General features: G+C 35.5%; 1 protein-coding gene across 4 annotated transcripts in view; it reads left to right on the plus strand.

The window, feature by feature from the left end:
- The window catches only part of LOC107564044 (tyrosine-protein kinase Fer-like), a 43,169-nt gene that overhangs the window by 21,664 nt on the left and 4,723 nt on the right, over window positions 1-16,782 (plus strand). For all 4 annotated transcript variants that reach the window (XM_016249038.1, XM_016249039.1, XM_016249036.1 and 1 more), the window contains 9 exons: window positions 1,183-1,372; window positions 6,256-6,351; window positions 6,458-6,661; window positions 7,766-7,888; window positions 10,809-10,865; window positions 11,673-11,788; window positions 11,942-12,036; window positions 12,179-12,302; window positions 15,012-15,166. In XM_016249038.1, the coding sequence (XP_016104524.1) occupies window positions 1,183-1,372; window positions 6,256-6,351; window positions 6,458-6,661; window positions 7,766-7,888; window positions 10,809-10,865; window positions 11,673-11,788; window positions 11,942-12,036; window positions 12,179-12,302; window positions 15,012-15,166 (1,160 nt within the window). The remainder of the gene's footprint in view (window positions 1-1,182; window positions 1,373-6,255; window positions 6,352-6,457; window positions 6,662-7,765; window positions 7,889-10,808; window positions 10,866-11,672; window positions 11,789-11,941; window positions 12,037-12,178; window positions 12,303-15,011; window positions 15,167-16,782) is intronic.

Raw genomic sequence — 16,782 nt, forward strand, 5'->3', positions numbered from 1 at the left:
AACTTTCATCTTCGTAACTTTGCAGATATTGTTTATGCTCAAAAGCTACATTACACACTAACGTTATAAATGTGAAATCGCTATCAACTCAACCCTTTTCAGAAACTGAAATCATATTTCTTTTTTCATGCAAAAACATTGAGAATCAAAATCTTATATTGTGATCTTAAATTGTGTTTAGTGTTGATTACAGGAGAAATAGCAGCCACTATGTTCGTAATGCTTGTTTTACTAATGTTAGTTTACACTAGTTGTGTTTTTAATTCAGGAGTTCTACAGTGTCAAGCAGCAGGGGCTTTTTTCACTGAAACCATTATTTGACTGAATTTCCATTCATGGTCATTCCTGCTTCAGTGTTCTCTCTGTGTTAACTATAACAATGAATGCAGCAGTGAAGTGTGGAGAACTCAAGTGTTTCCATAGAGATTCATTAGGTTGAGCAGACCGATCTGTGTTGACCTCAGCACCTCTGTGAAGATGAAAGGGCTCGGACTGATGCAGCTCAGTGAACTGTGCTGTTGTGCTGGGTAGATGAGGATTTGTCCAGCTTCAGCACATTTTTTAAGGTCTGCTGGGTAATCCAGTACAAGAGATGCTGATATAATCACCTCTGCAAATGGGCGGCAGTGCTGCTCAGCTCTACACCTGAACTTCCCCATGACAATTTAGCCAACTAAACTCTATGCTGGTGTATGCAGTCATTTATATTTCCTCACACTTTATGGACGTAATCTTTCATATGCCATTTTTTTCACGTTTGTACAAATGTTTCTTGGCCATGGATGATATTTCATATTTGTTTCTAGGATACTTTTCTCTCTTTTTAGAAATCTGAATTTTTGCTATGCAAAGCAAATTGAACTCAGGTTGAAAATTTTAATTTATGACATTCTGTTGTAATTCTGTGTGCAGTGTGATAAGGGCTTTGTCAAAATAAATGTGTAAATGGTTAAAATGGATAAAAAAAGAACTTTGCTAATTATTTGCATGCATTTATTAAAGACATTTTTGGTATATTTTGTAGTTTCATTGGTTGCATTTCAGTTTAGAGTAAAATAGTTAAAAGAAATAACCTTGACAGTGCTTCTGCCTCTGATGTAACGTTCAGAAAAAAATCTTTAAAAAGAGATTAAAAGGAAGCGTTCATTGTGGATTGAACTGCATGATCTCTCTTTATTTCAGTGTGGTGTTGTTACTCAGTCAGAAGCAGTCTCTGGAGGAGTTGAGACAGACGGTCCAGCTGCTGCGCTGTTCAGAGGCCAAACTAATGGCACAGAGAGAACTACTAGAACAGAAGATGCAAGAAAATGAGGGCAAAGAACCACCGCCTGTCGTCAATTATGAAGAGGATGCCCGCTCAGTCAACTCAATGGTAAGGCACTTCTTGGAGCTGCATCCCAAATCGCACACTATCATTTTTGTAAATAGTACGGAGGATTAGAATTTGTGTGTCTCAAATTATAGAATGTTGAAAATAGTATGCCAAAGGTGACCAGATGGTGTACTATTTCCAACGGGTTTTTGACTTGTCCCTGTGCTTGCTCATTTGAGCTCATATTAATCATATCCCAGAAGAGGAGTTTGTGACGATTCTCTATTGACTTTCACTTGGTGCAAAATCCAAGGTCAAAACTGCCACAGCTGTCTTTAAATGTATAAACCTACAATTTAAAGGGGTCATATCATTAGTTGCAATATAATGACTGGTAATCTTTTTGCTTCTGGCTTTCATAAAGTGCTGAGGACAAAAGTGGGCATTGCAAACATTAGAAATATCAGTTATCAGGCCAGATCCTGTGCTTGTGTCTTTGTAGTCATTAAAATGCCCTGGTACTGAAAACTGGTACCACACAGTATGTGTACAGTGTTTATGTCTAGACAAAGAAACACTGACAACAGAACAAGCAGAGAACAGAATGGAGATATCATAGATAAGTATGTATATGGAGAACATGTACATAATTAAAAGAATATTAAACCTAAATTCAGTATTCTGTTGCATGGTTGCTAATCGCTCACTCAGCACCAGTGTTGGGCAAGTTACTCTGAAAATGTAATCAAATTACTGATTTCTGAATACTCCTTTTAAAAGTAATCACGTTACTGTTCTGATTACTTTATTTCAAAAGTAATTAGTAATTAGTTACATTACGTTACGTTTTTCTCCAAGAAATTTATGAAATCCCAGCATACACGCTCCCGATAAATATTTGTTATTAAAGCATCAATATTCACAGAACACTGTTATTTTTAACTAAAGCCAGCGGCTGCTGCGTGCGTGGTTTGGCATGACAGAATGCCAGCAAAGAGCTGCATTTATAATCTCTAAAAGACATCTCAGTTCATCGCAATATCACAAATCTCTGTTATAACACAATAAATATATGCATAATGAATCGTTCATAATGTCTACAATTCGTGTGTTATAATGAGAGGATTCGTGAGCACGCAAATTTCAGCACTGCATTGCTCAACGCTGCAAACACGTGTTATAGCCTAAATAGAAACTCTGCATACGCTTGCACCTGTTAATCGTTTATATTTTATATTAGTTCATGTTGCTTTTGTGCAATAGATGAATAACAATTTATTTGTTTTAGATATTTTTTGTTTAGATATTTCTATTTCGCGGGAGTCCCGTGAATCATTTTATTCTCCCGCATCCCGCACACACACAAGTACCTGCACTCGCCTATCAAGTCTTGTCCCGCGCCACACTCTGTTGCACCGGGTCTCGCGGGAGAGCAGGTCTCTAATTCACTGGCACTTGACTCGACAGTGCATGAGCATACATCCTTTTTACAATCTCTAGATTAAAAATCAGTGCATTCTGCCAGCAATTTAACGCGGCAGTAACGTATAAAGGCCTCGGCTTTTAACTATACTCTATAATTACTATTTTGAAAATTATAATGCGTTAAATTACTCCGTTACTAAAAAAAGTTATCAAATTACAGTAACACGTTACTAAGTAATGCATTACTGCCCAACACTGCTCAGCACACGTGTCATTTGGATTAAAACTAAATTACATAAAAAAATATTAACTGTTATATGGTTATGTTTATGGTTATGTATAATGAGTGGTTGCCTACATTATTACAGCAAAACGTCACTTGATTATTGTGCCGCTGCACTAGAGCAGCTCTAAATGTGCGCTGTGCCATTAAATAAAAAAATATATATGACAGAGCAATAGATGAACAGTGAATGTAACAGAAGCTTGTACAAGGCATAATTACGTGTAAAAATAACTGAAGAAAACATCTATTTGCTAAACGAATGATGCCAACTAATATGATTCTTTTTCTAATATTCTAATATTTTTCATATTCTACACTGTAGCTAATTTGCTCAGAAAGAAAATTACAATACAATAATTACAATAATTACAATTATTTATATCAACTGTCAGTAGTAACCGTAGCAGAATTAATATTACAATCAACTAATCTGTTTGTCCAGCAAACATTCAGTGTAATTTCATATCAACTCTAAGAAAGATTATTGTCATGGCCATAGAAAATAACTTTCTTACAGTACTCATGCATTAGAGCTTGTAGCAAGATCGGCTCGTTAAATTGACTGTACAAGCAGTAACCACAGAAAACAAACTCATTAAGTTTTATTAACTAAGACACTAACACATAACTAGTCTACACAAGCATACACACTCAAGCATATATATACTTGGGGAGAAAAGGGAGTAAAAGTGAATTAATAAAACCATTAGAAACCAGGGAATGAGGCTATGAAAAAGCAGTCCGTTTACCACTTGAGCCGAACCGCCAGCGCCTTTGTACAAAGGGAACTATCGCTTATACTAAACCTCGGTTTCGTTTAGTTAAATGTACGATACTTGCATTGCCTACAATACAAAAGACAATATACAAAACCAGTAATAATACACAAAATGTCCTGAAGATATGCATGTTCTTTCATAGAAAGGTTTGTCTGTGATTAATGAAAGAAGTCATTTTCTATGGGCAGTATGTGTCTGTTTCAAAGTGAATTAAATGAGATTTAACTCTCTGAATTCCATTGGGCCATAAAAGTAATTTTATCTGGCTAAGGTGTGCTTGCTGCTATAGTAGCCAGTGGCCTGGGTGTTGTTCAGACGTCCCAGCACCCAGTCCAGTTGTTAGGTATGTATGGGATGAAATTAGACTCAAAATGATTAATAGATGTACGCACAATTATCCATGTACTGCATACATTTTATACATGTATCTTACTAACCACAAACAAATGCCTTTCAATTTGATTCTGTGGAATTCGGGATTAAATGATTGTGCAGAGATTTGTACAAATACAGACATGTTTGCGAATAAAAATGTTCTGTTCTGCATTAATATATCATAAATTGCTCATGCAAAAAGCAATCCATGCATATGTGGATCAGGTGACGCGTGCATTAATTGACGTCTAGTTCGAGTCGATCTTGTTCGGTTCATGGCATCTAGTGGTCGCTGATTTTCTTTGGTTCAGCTGCGTGTGGATCTCGAGCTGTGTGTGTGTGGATTGGGCAAGGCTGAAATGGCGGAATGAAAGTCTCAAAATTCAAATGAATCAAATAGAATCGACTCAGAAGAGATGTGAGTGAATGCACGCGCGTCGCCTGATCCACAAATGCACATTTTAGTCGCTACATGCACAAATTATGATACTTTAATACAAACTATAACATTTGTATTCACAAATATGTCTCTATTCGAACAAAATGCTGCACATTAATGTAATTCTTAACTCTGCAGACACCGGTTGAAAAGCATTTGTTTCAGTGTAGCGACGCACATTTGCAAATTTTTCAATTCGTGTACATGTTAATGAATTACACTGGGCCTTGTTCGCTGGTAGTTGTGTGTGTGGGGGTCGTGAAATGCTGTAAACTGCGAAAATGAAGTCTCAAAATCCAAATGAATCAAATAGAATCGACTCAGAAGAGATATGAGTTAATGCACGCGTGTCACCTGATCCACATATGCATGGATTACTTTTTGCATGAGCAATTTATGATATATTAATGCAGAACAGAATTTTTTTTTTCGCAAACATGTCTGTATTTGTAAAAATCGCTGCACAATCATTTAATCCTGAATTCCACAGACTCAAATAGAAAGGTATTTGTTTGTGGTTAGTAAGATACATGTATAAAATGTATGCAGTACATGGATAATTGTGCGTGCATCTATTAATTATTTTGAGCCTAATATCATCCCATAGGTATGGGGTCTGTTGGATTATTTGTTAACAATCCAAATTGTACTGCCATTAAATGTATAAATGTAGATTTGTATAACAAAACATGGTCATATGAACAAAAACTGAGCAAATTAAAATCATGCACACAAAGAAAGAAAAAGTAGCATACCGAAGTGGTAATAAACTTTTTTAATAATCAAATTTTTGTAATGTGCCACATTTTTTACTCTAATTATTATATACAAAAACTATAAAGTATACTAGATCTCCTTTTGTAATTGGAATGTATGTGGTTAGTAGTCTGTAAAAAACATAATACTTAAAACTGTTAATAATTGCCACACGTACCAGTGAATAATATGCTCTTAAATTTGTTTAATCAGAATGAGTTTTTTATCAGAATGAGTTTTTATTGCCAGGTATGTTTACACATACGAGGCATTTGTTTCAGTGCAGTGAAAATCATTTAGATACAACAATTTGTTTTTACTAACAGTAATTTTGACTTATTAAACTACTTCCCAGCACACTATTAATATTTGTTGTGTAATATGAAGGTTTGACATGCTGCTGGTGTTGAAGTTTGCTGAAGAGGGCAGTGTGTTCCCAGTTATTTTGCTGCCTTTTTTTACTAGTGCATTGATGCACAGAATGATTTATTATGACTGTTTTAAAGGAATACTTTCACTGCAGGGATTTGTAAACGAAACTTATTTTAAAAAGTGTCTGCTAAATTCTATTCAAATGTATGTAACCAAATATACTTCAACACTAAGTGTATGATTTTTCTCTTACAAAACTCTTACTTTTCTCCTTTGGCACTACCATATTGCAGTGATAGAGAATCTGTCATATTACAGTGTCCAAAAACGTTGTATCACTGTGATGTATGTCTAAAAGATAGGGTATTATCATTGTACCGTGTCCAAAAAACATTTTTGGATATTTACATTGACCTATTTTATTTACTGTTTATCTATCTATTTTTTATACTCTTTATGCTTAATGAACGTGCTGCAAAACATAGTCATTGAAAAATATATTATATTTCAGGATAAAAGCAAAGACAAGGTATCGAAGTTTGACACCCTCAGACACTCCATCGCTGGAATCATCCGCTCGCCCAAGTCTGTACTGGGCTCTTCATCAGTACGTTTCATAACCGAGTCTCCTGCTTTTTCCATCATCACCTCCTCATTTCTATCTGTCCTGTCATGTTCTCTGCCTTGACCTCCTTGTGTTTGTTCCTCTTCAGTTTTTTGATGTGATACCCACTAGTGAAAAACCGCTGGGCGAGCAAGAGTGGTATCATGGTGCCATTCCCAGGACAGAGGCCCAGGAGCTGCTGAAGCAGCAGGGAGACTTCCTGGTGCGCGAGAGCCACGGCAAACCTGGAGAATATGTGCTGTCTGTGTTCTCAGATGGCCAGCGCAGACATTTCATCATTCAGTTTGCTGAAGTGAGTACATGATGACTCAAAACAATGTCATTATTCATCCAAATAATTTTTTTGTCCGAATATTTGTAGATTCAACAATGAGTGAAGAAGGAATCATTAAAAATGATGGCTTATATATATTTATGTAACACATTTATAATACTCGATTCTGATTGGCTGGTGTGCATTAAAACCGTTTAATGCACAGGTAGATCCAAGTCAGTTTAATCACTGTTCTATATAAATGTGTTGCTTTAATTGATGCACACACACACATCACTCGCACACAGAAACATTCGGGAGCACAGAAACTTCTTGTTAGCGCTGCCCCGTGACTTTTGTTAATAAAATAGCTTTGATGCTGAATCGCTACACTGTATTTCTCAGCAAGGATGGGGAAGTAACTAAACTCACAGCTTCATTGTTTGTCTTTTTCTTTCTACATGTTATCTTAAGGTTTTTTTTCCATTGCTTTAGTTTTAGTATAACATTATAATACCATTCATATCCGATGTATATTTGACATTTGAGGCTTAATACTAAAGAAAAGCACTAAAGGTTTTTTATTTAGAGTGTTTTCAGCTTGGTTATTTTCATATAAAAATACGGCATGCAGTTGCATCAAACAATGGTATAAACATCATTCAATGTAAATTGTGATAATCGTAATTAATAATCGCAATTACAATTTCAAGGGAATAATCGACAATTATGATTTTTGTCATAATCGTGCAGCCCTAACACACACAACTTTAATCTCTCTTACTCTCGATAATTAATTCAAATAAATGCTATAATTTATTCAAATAAATGTGATCTTACTGCACTACCTTATCTCTGTGTCTGATTTGAAGCTGGCAGAATGCTAGTTAACGTGCCGTAACTGATGACATCTACCCGTGCATTATCGCTTACACACACACACACACACATATATATATATTTTTTGCTAAACATTTTTATTGCCAAAAAACAATAGCAAAGTATAAATAAAAATGTATACAACAATGCCCAAAATTTCTATTTTGTATTTTATTTATTTCATGAGCTCACTACTAAGTGTATTTATTTTATTTTATAAGCTCACTATACTGTCTGATTTAATTTTCCTCTTTTTGTTTGCAGAATCAGTACAGATTTGAAGGCACTGGCTTCCCCACCATCCCACAGCTCATAGAGCATCATTACACAACTAAGCAAGTCATCACCAAGAAATCTGGGGTCGTGCTCCTGAACCCTGTCATAAAGGTGAAACATTGTCTCTCTTTTCATTTTGACAAGCTGTTCTGCTCTCAGTACAGTCATTTAATATGTCTTCACTTCTAAAGCTATAACTGTATTTCCAATATGCAGCCATAAAATTCCTTATTACAGAAATTTGGACAGCACATTGCTCATTTTCCCTAACGTGAGCAGCTACATTGAACATTAGATTGATGTTGTACAGTGCAGTTCTCAAATCAACCTGTCTTGCTGATGTAAAGTCCTTTGATTTGATGTGTGTGTGTATGTGTTGATTTCTGCTTGGCTACTGAAAAAGATTGTAATGGTTTAGAAAATATCAGTTTGAACTCCTTTCTTGATGGTGGTCTACACTGGCTGGATTCCCCCAGGACGTGTGTGTCTATGTGTGCATCCGTCAGGTCGGATGATTACCTGCCATGCTGTTCCTCTGATGGGTGTTTGATGACGGGGGTAAAGCACCTCATCCGAGCATGTTGACTGAAATCATAATAGTGGTGATGTTTCTGCTGCAGCATGCAAAAAACACTATCAGACCCCTGTGAATGCTGGGGTCTGAAACACTTTACTTAAAGCCTTTATGTAATGCATTATAAAGGGATATTAGAGCCCTAATATCCCTTTATAATGCATTACATAAAGGCTTATTAATCTCATTTAGAGGGTATAATGCATTATAATTATTCATAATTTGTAATTCATTATATCTTGTCATAATTATAACCGAATTTAAAATGCATAGTGTAACAATGAATTGGCAAGTTTTATAATGTGTTAACTGTGATTATAATTATTAATGAGATTGTACGATGCATTATAAGGTGCTATATAATTATAGGTTATTATACATATATTATACATATACATGTGCCTGGCACACAATCATTTTAGCAGATTTGGAGTGTGGAACATTATGAAAACTAAGAAAAACAATATATAACAGCATAATAATCATAATGTTGTTGTTATTCATGTTTGCAATAAGTTTATTGCTAATAATATTTGACTTGACTTTGTTCCAAATAAGTGAAAACTGAACTCTTATTACAATGAGTTTATGTACAATTTGAATCCAAAGAGAAGTGGGTTCATTTTTAAGTCGATGGCTACGTTTACATGCACAATTTTTAGTTCAGTCAGACTGAATTCATTCCGATTGATGGATCTGAATGTAGTGTTTACATGAACGCTAAATAAAGTGATCGGGTTGATGTGCGCGTTTATCTGTCACAAGCTTCAAATCAGAATTTTTAAATTTTTTTTACGTGCACACACTGCACAAATATAAAGTTTCTCACTGTTTGCACATAATAACCACTCTCCTACACGGTTTCTTTATTTGTTTTTAACAGCATTTATGGATAAATATACATATAAACCGCTGTGCCGTGCTGCTCATATTTATCACGCAGTAAAAACGCCCCTCCCAGCGCCCAAAACAGGTTGCCTGTGGATGAGAATCCAAAAAAAGGACTGGTGGGAGGTTGTCCTGCTCCACTTCACAGTTGCCGAGTGAAAGGAGAGTTTTATAATGACAGGACACACATTTATACAACACTTTATTCAAAAGGAAGAGCCATTCTTTCCGTGCGTCATACGTCATTACGCTATTTCTGCGTCATTGCACATGCGCAGTCCTTTCAGTTTCGGGGTTCAATCCGATCAAGTGTTTACATGCACTCTCAATCGCATTAGAAAAGGAATAAACCACCCCCTTCAATCCGATCGAAATTTCATTCCGATCGAGCTCAATCGGATCGATTAAGGTGTTTACATGAAGGCTTTTCAGTCCGATTGAGCCGTCAATCTGATTACAAACGGATTATTTGGTTGCATGTAAACGTAGCCACTGAAGAGGTCTGACTTTGATTCTTTAAAAAAAAGAAAACGTGTAAAGACCCTTAAAGAGTAACTGGTAGCAGAGAATAGACCAAATAGGATTTGGTTTGGAGCTAATTGTGTTTTTTCCCCCCTTGATATCTTGGCAGCAGCAGCATGATAAATGTTTATTTTATAGCCATTAATAAGTTCGTTTTGGTCAATTTGGGCAGCTTTAGTAGACAGACAAAGTCAGAAATGACAGCATTAGAACTAATGCAAGCTGTCTAAAACTCAGAAAATACAGTTTTGATGCAGATACTGCTGCTTGTTTTGTTGTGTTCGGTTTTGGATTATATTGAGTGAAGTGCATTATTGTCCAGGTTAATGTTGACACAGCAGGTCACTCATCTTCAAGATGTTTAGAATAATGGATCTTTAACTGATGCCATTATCAGTGTTGTAATAAATGTCTATTCTCATTAGTGCTGCTGTAAATGCATTGAGATTTTAGAAAGCGATTTTTTTCATCTGTATGTGTGTTTTAATTGTCTGAACCTCTTCGAACCCTCAAACGAAGACTACAGCGCTACATTCGCTATTTGTGCCAGTAAAAGCAGCTAGGGTCAATGTTCAATTAAACACAATGAAAGAAAATCACAGAAAAATGCATGCATTTAAAAGTAAGTGTTTTTATGGCTTTTAAGGAATATTCTGGAAAATCTTCCTGCTGCACCTTTAGAAATGAAATTGTGATGGTATTATTTGCAAAATGGACTTTGTACATATACCTCTTTGTTTATTGCTGTTATCATTATAGTGTACTCAAATACAATTGTGCATAATGTAAATAAAATAAAAGTAGAGTTTTCATACAAAAAAATGGTTTTAGAGATATTCCAAAGATATCCCAGAATGTCTTTGTCTAAGCGAGTGCTTTTGGAGAATGAGGTGATAATTGCATCATTATCATTCATCAGAGCAGTAGCACAGTGACTGACCCACAGGACGCTCTGTATCTCTCTTCTGTTTGTCTCTGCATGAGTCATTAGTTCATTAATGAAAAAGTGTCAGAAAGATAATTTGCTATTTTTGTTTGTTTGCTCAGGATAAGAAATGGATTCTCAATCATGAGGACGTCATTCTTGGAGAACTCCTTGGGAAAGTAAGTCCATATCCATTGTGCTTGTGTTTAGGAACGTTTAAAATACCCCCTTTTTTAAAAATAAATGAATAGTTTTATTCAGCAAGGATGCTTAAAATTAATCAAAAATATCGAAAGTGACACTAAAGACATTTAAAATGTTACAAAAGGTTTCTATTTTAAATAAATGTTGTTCTTTTGAACATTATACTCTTCCAAGAATCCTGAAAAAAAAGGAAAAAAAATCACGTTTCAACAAAAATATACAAAAATACAAAACAGTTATCAGCATGGATACTAACTAGAAATGTTTCTTCAGCAGCAAATCACAATATTAGAATAAGTTCTGAATTTTAAAATGCATTTACAATACATTTTAAAATGTATTTAAAAAGAAAACGGTTTTATTTGTTGTAATATTTCACAATATTACCGTTTTTGTTTTGATAAAATAAATGCAGCCTTGGTGAGTGTAAGAGACTTAATTTAAAAACATAAAAGAAATCTTACCAACCCCAAACATTTCAACACTAGTGTATACTCTGAATAAATAACATACTAACTCATCATGGGTCATAATTTGCATGGCAAATGAAAAAAAAAAACTGTGGGGTAGGACATATTTTCATATTTTCACAAGTGACTAGTTTGTTTAAATTAGTCGACTTTAAGTAGTTTTTTGGACAATTAGCCATCTGTCATGAACCATTTGCAAGTACTACTACTATGATGTATGTCCAGAAAGCCATGTTAAGGTGTTTCTTTTTGGTGTTTTTGTTATTTAAAATAATAACATTAAGAAATGTTTTTGGACAAATGTTGTTTTAGGGAAATTTTGGTGAGGTTTTTAGAGGAACGCTGCGAGATAAAACCCTGGTGGCCGTGAAAACTTGTAAGGAAGATCTACCACAAGACCTCAAGATAAAGTTCCTCTCAGAAGCCAGGTGAACCCACATTTACCGTTTTACGCTTTACGTCACACTTGCTCTTTATCTCATTCCTCAAACATCAAGAAATAATGTTCATATTCTCCCAAAAATGAGTGATGAAATAATGTGGTCATTTCCATATTCATTTCTGCTCAACTCCACATCTAGGATCCTGAAGCAGTATGATCACCCCAACATTGTGAAGTTAATAGGCGTCTGTACCCAACGGCAGCCCATTTACATAGTAATGGAGCTCGTACCAGGTCAGTAAACTGCATCTTTGCTACAGCCATTAGCTGCTGAAACCCTTCCTCATTAAAAGTGTCATAAATTTGTTGGGGATGTTGGTGTCTCTTGTAATTTATTGCATATCGGTAGCTCATTTATTTTGCCATTTTTCAACAGGCGGGGACTTTTTATCATTCTTAAGAAAGAAAAAAGAGGACCTCAAGACAAAGCAACTGGTAAAGTTTGCATTAGACGCTGCTGCCGGAATGGCATACCTGGAGCTAAAGAACTGTATACACAGGTGAGAAAAACGGAAATGTTTCAGACGTAGAAGTGATACAGCTCATCATAGCAAAAACGTGTCAGATTAAAATCAGAAGAAAAACAAAATAAGTAATATTATATATAAAAAGCATCCTGTTATAGGACATTTGTGGGACATTATTTTTTGTGATATTATTTTTCATGGCCATTAGCCACAATTTCCTCCTGTTTGTCTTTACTGTAATCTTGATGTAGTATTTTATGTTTTCTTGTAGTCTAAATTTCAATAGACTACCAAATATATACTTTATTACAGTGAAAAACTCATTGTTTTATTTATATCAACATAAATGCTGTACAACAAATGCTACCATAATGTATAAAAAATGTACAATCTAAATTATATATCATTCTTTTTTTGGTCATATTATATTTATCAGAAAGCCCAGAATCTATTACATTAATCTTAAGAAAAGGTGGATGATGTGGAAAAAATGGAGTTATGAAACTTACAAGCCATTTATTACTGAAAATTATTGATAAAAACAGTTATAAATAGTGAAATCTAAATTTAAATGGACTATTTTATGCAATATTTGTGAACATTTCACTGCATTACAGTGAAAAATTACTATACTACAATTAGGGATGCAATTATCTGCACTATTAGCCATCTGATGGCAGCTGATGATCAGGGCTCATTATTTCTTGTCAATCAAAAGGCGGCAGAAAAGTGTGTCAGACAGCAACTTGTGTGAAGAAAATGTTTCTTGTGTTGAATTTAGGGCTGTCCAGTTAAAGCAATAATAATGCGTTACAGCACCGTTCCAATGTATACAGATTATTGGCTGATAAAAGCTATTATCTGCACTATTAGCCATCTGATGGCAGCTGATGATCAGGGCTCATTATTTCTTGTCAATCAAAAGGAGGCAGAAAAGCGTGTCAGACAGCAACTTGTGTGAAGAAAATGTTTCTTGTGTTGAATTTAGGGCTGTCCAGTTAAAGCAATAATAATGCGTTACAGCACCGTTAACACGGGTTCTGTTTGACCCTATGAAACACCCATAGTTCAAGCCAGGGTTGCCAGATACGTGATTTTCCCTTTACAAAACATTATTTGTAAAGCACATCCAATCCAATTATCACAACGAGCTTTGTGCTTTGCTACTTCTGATAAAAAACAAAGTGTCAGCTTTCAAATCCTGTACATTTTATCACAAAATCCAAACAATAAATGCCATTTTGACGCATTTAAATGTGGCGTGACAGACTGCTGTAGCGGTACCATTCTGCGGATCGTGAGGGGTAAGAGGATGAAATCAGATCATAGCGAGAAAGATACAGCTCTGATAAAGCATTTAACATTTCAAACATTTTTAAATAGTGTCTCAAAATATATATCTAAATGCAGCACCTGAAAAGCATGCATAATTATGTCTGGAAACACATTTCTTAATAAGCAGGGATTGCACAACCTTTTTAAATATTTAATTAATGGTATTACATTTCATATTATTTATTCCTTTTCATCCAGCAACATAATTGTCAACATGTTAGATAAGACAACAAATTAGAAAAAGTAAATAAATCCAAAATATTGGGCTTCACAGTGGGATTCACAGTAGACAAAGTCTTAGTACCACTGATGTTCATCATCCTTTCTCTCTACAAAATTAAAATAATGGCTGTATTTCCTGCTGCCATATGATGTGGCCTTCTCCTTCTTCCGACAAAGCTTGCTTGCTGCATTGGTGATGTCACGTTCATACACGCACGACAGCGATTATGAAAATTGATAGAGATGACTGAATTTTTTAATTCAATTCAGTTTGTGATTGTGACAAAAAAAGTAACTAGAAACTAGCCATTTTTTTGTATGGTAACTAATATTATTACTTAAATTTTATTAGTAATTAGTTACACTACTAGTTACCAGGGAAAGTAATATTATTACTGTAATGCGTTACTAGTAACTAGTTACTGCCCAACACTGCTTATAACACGTCTATAAATGAAACGAGCCTGAAACTATTGTGCGCTATAGATGTAGATTTTTAGAAGAAGAAAAAAACTCCATATAATGCATGTGGATTGTAACCCAAAAGTAGATCCACCGTGCTGTGGTTTATACTGATTTTTATTTTTTAAATATTAGTGGTTTTCTTGCACATACCTATCGTTTTGCTTAAGAAGACATTCAGTCATCCATTAGGGTCATATGGAGTACAGTCATGAACTGTTCATCTGAAGAAAGAAGATCATATATTGGGATGACGTGAGAGTAAATCAATTATTATTAAAAAATTCAGTTTGGGGGGCATAACTCTTTAAATGAGCTTTCACACTTGGCCAGAAACATCACGGCTTGTCCAAAATCTCATTTGTGATGTAACAATATTTCAACAAGTTCCAAACTGATCCAGTCCCAGAAAGTACATGGCTGCATAACACTTTTTTTTTTAATCTGAAGTTTTGTAGAACAGTTAGACATGAGAATACTTGGATATTTTTGACAGCAGAAGGCAGATGATGTTTTTTGCATTGGGCACTTTTTCCAGACTGGGGGTGTTCATAAGTGTAATCACAGGATAATTGGGGATCTAGACTGCTTGCTCCACAATCATTTTGTTGGCAATAGTTGTTGGCAGGTGTGAATTGTCCAATCACAGTCATGATTGTAAGCTGAGAGTGCATGTGTTGTATTGTTTATGAAGTGGTATTAGTGTTTCTTGAAATCTTGCAGAGATCTGGCTGCTCGCAACTGCCTTGTGGGAGAGAACAATGTGCTGAAGATCAGTGATTTTGGGATGTCCCGCCAGGAGGACAATGGCATCTACTCCTCATCAGGACTGAAACAGATCCCAATCAAGTGGACTGCACCGGAAGCACTGAACTATGGTAAAGCATTCTTGGTGTCTGTGCTGCTCTTAGATCAGTGTTTCCCAACCCTTTTTTCTGCCGCAGTACAGTTTTGATAAGTAAAAATCCCACGGCACACCACTAAGCACTTAAAAAAATAGAAAGGGGGAACGTTTTCCCCCCCCCCAATAATTGAACAATGCGTCGTCATAGTTGGCATTTTGGCTTTATATATGAACAGACACTTACACCTAACATTTTCTGAAAAGCATGCTTAAATGGAGTTAATTAGGTTTTTGACGACGGGGTCATTAGAACAGCCGCAGATTAATCACATTACATTTTCATCGATTTACAGGTTATAAAATTTGTTGTAGCTATATGGGCGCTCGCTTTTTCTTGTTTAATACATTTGGCCAAAATAATCATGATCTGAAACAGATCCCAATCAAGTGGACTGCACCGGAAGCACTGAACTATGGTAAAGCATTCTTGGTGTCTGTGCTGCTCTTAGATCAGTGTTTCCCAACCCTTTTTTCTGCCGCAGTACAGTTTTGATAAGTAAAAATCCCACGGCACACCACTAAGCACTTAAAAAAATAGAAAGGGGGAACGTTTTTTTCCCCCCCAATAATTGAACAATGCGTCGTCATAGTTGGCATTTTGGCTTTATATATGAACAGACACTTGCACCTAACATTTTCTGAAAAGCATGCTTAAATGGAGTTAATTAGGTTTTTGACGACGGGGTCATTAGAACAGCCGCAGATTAATCACATTACATTTTCATCGATTTACAGGTTATAAAATTTGTTGTAGCTATATGGGCGCTCGCTTTTTCTTGTTTAATACATTTGGCCAAAATAATCATGATATAAAAGATCAACTGCTATGCACAGGATATTTAAAACGTAAACAACTACAACTAGACAGCAAATGCTAAGACTCTTCTCCAGTCTTCAAACACACAAAAAATTAGACCGTGTTTCTTGAGTAAAGAAAAGAAGTACACGCTGTACTTATTCAAACCAATGGAGGCAATGGCATTACAAGCTTTAGTCACAAGCTCTTTTGAATGCATTTCATTGGTTAAATATATGTAGAACCCACAAACAGACATAACAATGACCAATAGCACTCATTAAAAATAGTAATAACAAAATATAATAGAGATAGGACGTTTTTGATCATTTAAAGGGGTCATATGATGCAATTTCAAATTTTCCTTGAAAAAAAGCTGTTCGTGCATAGATAAGATCCCTAAAGTTGCAAAGACTAAAGTCTCAAACCCAAATATTCTTTATAAAATATAAAGATATTCTTTATAAAAGTTAAGACTTGTCCACGCCCTCCTAAAACGCCTCGTTTAAACTCGCCCCCCACATGTCTACGTCACTATGTGGGAAGATTTGCATAACGCCGCCCAAATGTTCACGCAAAGAAAGAAGGCGTAACTTTTATTCTCGCTGTAGTATTGTTGTTGCCGCCGCCATGTTGTGGAGACGCTGTGTGTTTCGTTGTGAAAGCGAAACTACTTTGTTTGGTCTTCCAAAAGAGGACGATATCCGCTTCGTTATGCCTAGAGCTGATCCGTGCTGGTCGCTAATGAAATACATCAACTTCGCGCTGTGGATCACCGGATCGGCTTTCACCGT

Source organism: Sinocyclocheilus grahami, unplaced genomic scaffold (genome assembly GCF_001515645.1).
Source record: "Sinocyclocheilus grahami isolate Dianchi unplaced genomic scaffold, SAMN03320097.WGS_v1.1 scaffold904.1, whole genome shotgun sequence".
Classification (NCBI taxonomy): Eukaryota; Metazoa; Chordata; class Actinopteri; order Cypriniformes; family Cyprinidae; genus Sinocyclocheilus; species Sinocyclocheilus grahami.